We start from the raw sequence: 1,455 nt of genomic DNA, 5'->3' as shown, positions 1-1,455 counted from the left end.
TCTGCGGGCTCATTGGAAAGCAATCCATCGGCTAAGTAGCGTTAGTAAGGAGTGATACATGTATCTGCAGTGCTACCTCGGGAGATAGCCATTACTTCCTCCTCTAGCACCTTGCACACCACTACTCAGGGAACTTTCAGTGTTTATTGGGTCAACGACCGGTGACTCCCACCTCCCCAGGAACCTACCACCAAGACCTCCTTAGGTGGGTTCTCTTCCGTCATTCTAGGGTCCTTCAAGGTTTCCTGGATCACCGACCTTTGCCGGTTTCCCTTTCCCGAGCTGGCTAGTTTGGCCAAGAGGTTGGCCCGAAATTTTGTTCCCTTGGTACGTGAACAAGTTCAAACTTAGTGAAAGCTTCTTCCAGTAACGTGACGTACTTGAGATATGTAGCCCTTTGCGGGTTCGTGGCCTGATATCTGCCTGTTACCTGTTCGTTAACAAGTAACGAGTTGCTCTTCACCAACAGATTTTGAGGTCCCAACTCCTGGGATAGCTGCATCCCTTCTATCAGTGCTTCATACTCGGCTTGACTGTTGCTAGCCTTGAATGCGAACTTCAATGACTGTTCGATCAACAAGCCACTGGGCCCTTCTAGGATAACCCTGACTCCGTTGCCCTGTTGATTGGAAGATCCATCCACCAACAATATCCACTGAAAATCCTTGGGGTCTGAGTGAGGGCCCCCAAGCATCAATTCAACAACAAAGTCAACATATATTTGTCCTTTAATCGGCCCTCTTGTTTCGTAGTGGATGTCAAACTCGGACAGCTTTACCGACCATCGCACCATGCACCTCGCTATGTCAGATTTCTGTAAAACCTTACGGATGGGCAGATCGGTCATCACTATCACAGTGAAGATGTGAAAATAGTGTCGTAATCTCCTAATTTTGAACATTACTGCCAGCGCAACTTTCTCAATCACTTGGTAACGTTCCTCAGGCCCCTGTAACACCTTGCTGATGAAGTAAATTGGTTTTTAAACTTGGTCCTGATCCTGCATTGAGCTAATCGCGCGATATGTGATGGAAAAATACAGGCGGAGACGAACATTGACCATCAGATTTCCGAGAACGGGAGGGTTGGCTAAATACTCCTTCAACTGGACGAAAGCTTCCTCGCACTCAGAAGTCCACACAAAGCGATTGTTCTTCTTTAGGCACTGGAACTACGGGTAACCCTTGTCTCCACTAGCTGACAGGAAACGAGAGAGAGAGTAGCCATCTGTCCAGTCAGTTGTTGGACTTCTTTGATGGTGGCAAGGCTCCTCATTTTGATGATTGTGGTACACTTGTCAGGGTTAGCTTCTATGCCTCTCTTAGTTAAGAGAAATTTGAGGAACTTCCCTGCCTCCACCCTGAACACACATTTTTCAGGGTTTAACTTCAGGTTATACTTGGCTATGGTCGCGAATAACTCATCAAGATCTGTCACATGCTGTTCTTTCTCCTT

The 1,455-nt window shown here is 47.1% G+C and overlaps 1 protein-coding gene across 1 annotated transcript; it reads right to left on the bottom strand.

Moving 5' to 3' along the window:
• Positions 1-286: 286 nt before the first annotated feature.
• Positions 287-847, bottom strand: LOC150025861 (uncharacterized). The gene has a single exon (XM_090304780.1). The coding sequence runs from the start codon at positions 845-847 to the stop codon at positions 287-289; it is 561 nt and encodes a 186-aa protein (XP_090160906.1).
• Positions 848-1,455: the final 608 nt, after the last annotated feature.

The sequence above is a fragment of the Phaseolus vulgaris genome, chromosome 7 (assembly GCF_051622355.1).
Source record: "Phaseolus vulgaris cultivar YP4 chromosome 7, ASM5162235v1, whole genome shotgun sequence".
Lineage (NCBI taxonomy): Eukaryota > Viridiplantae > Streptophyta > Magnoliopsida > Fabales > Fabaceae > Phaseolus > Phaseolus vulgaris.
This window is presented reverse-complemented; position numbering and strand designations above follow the sequence as displayed.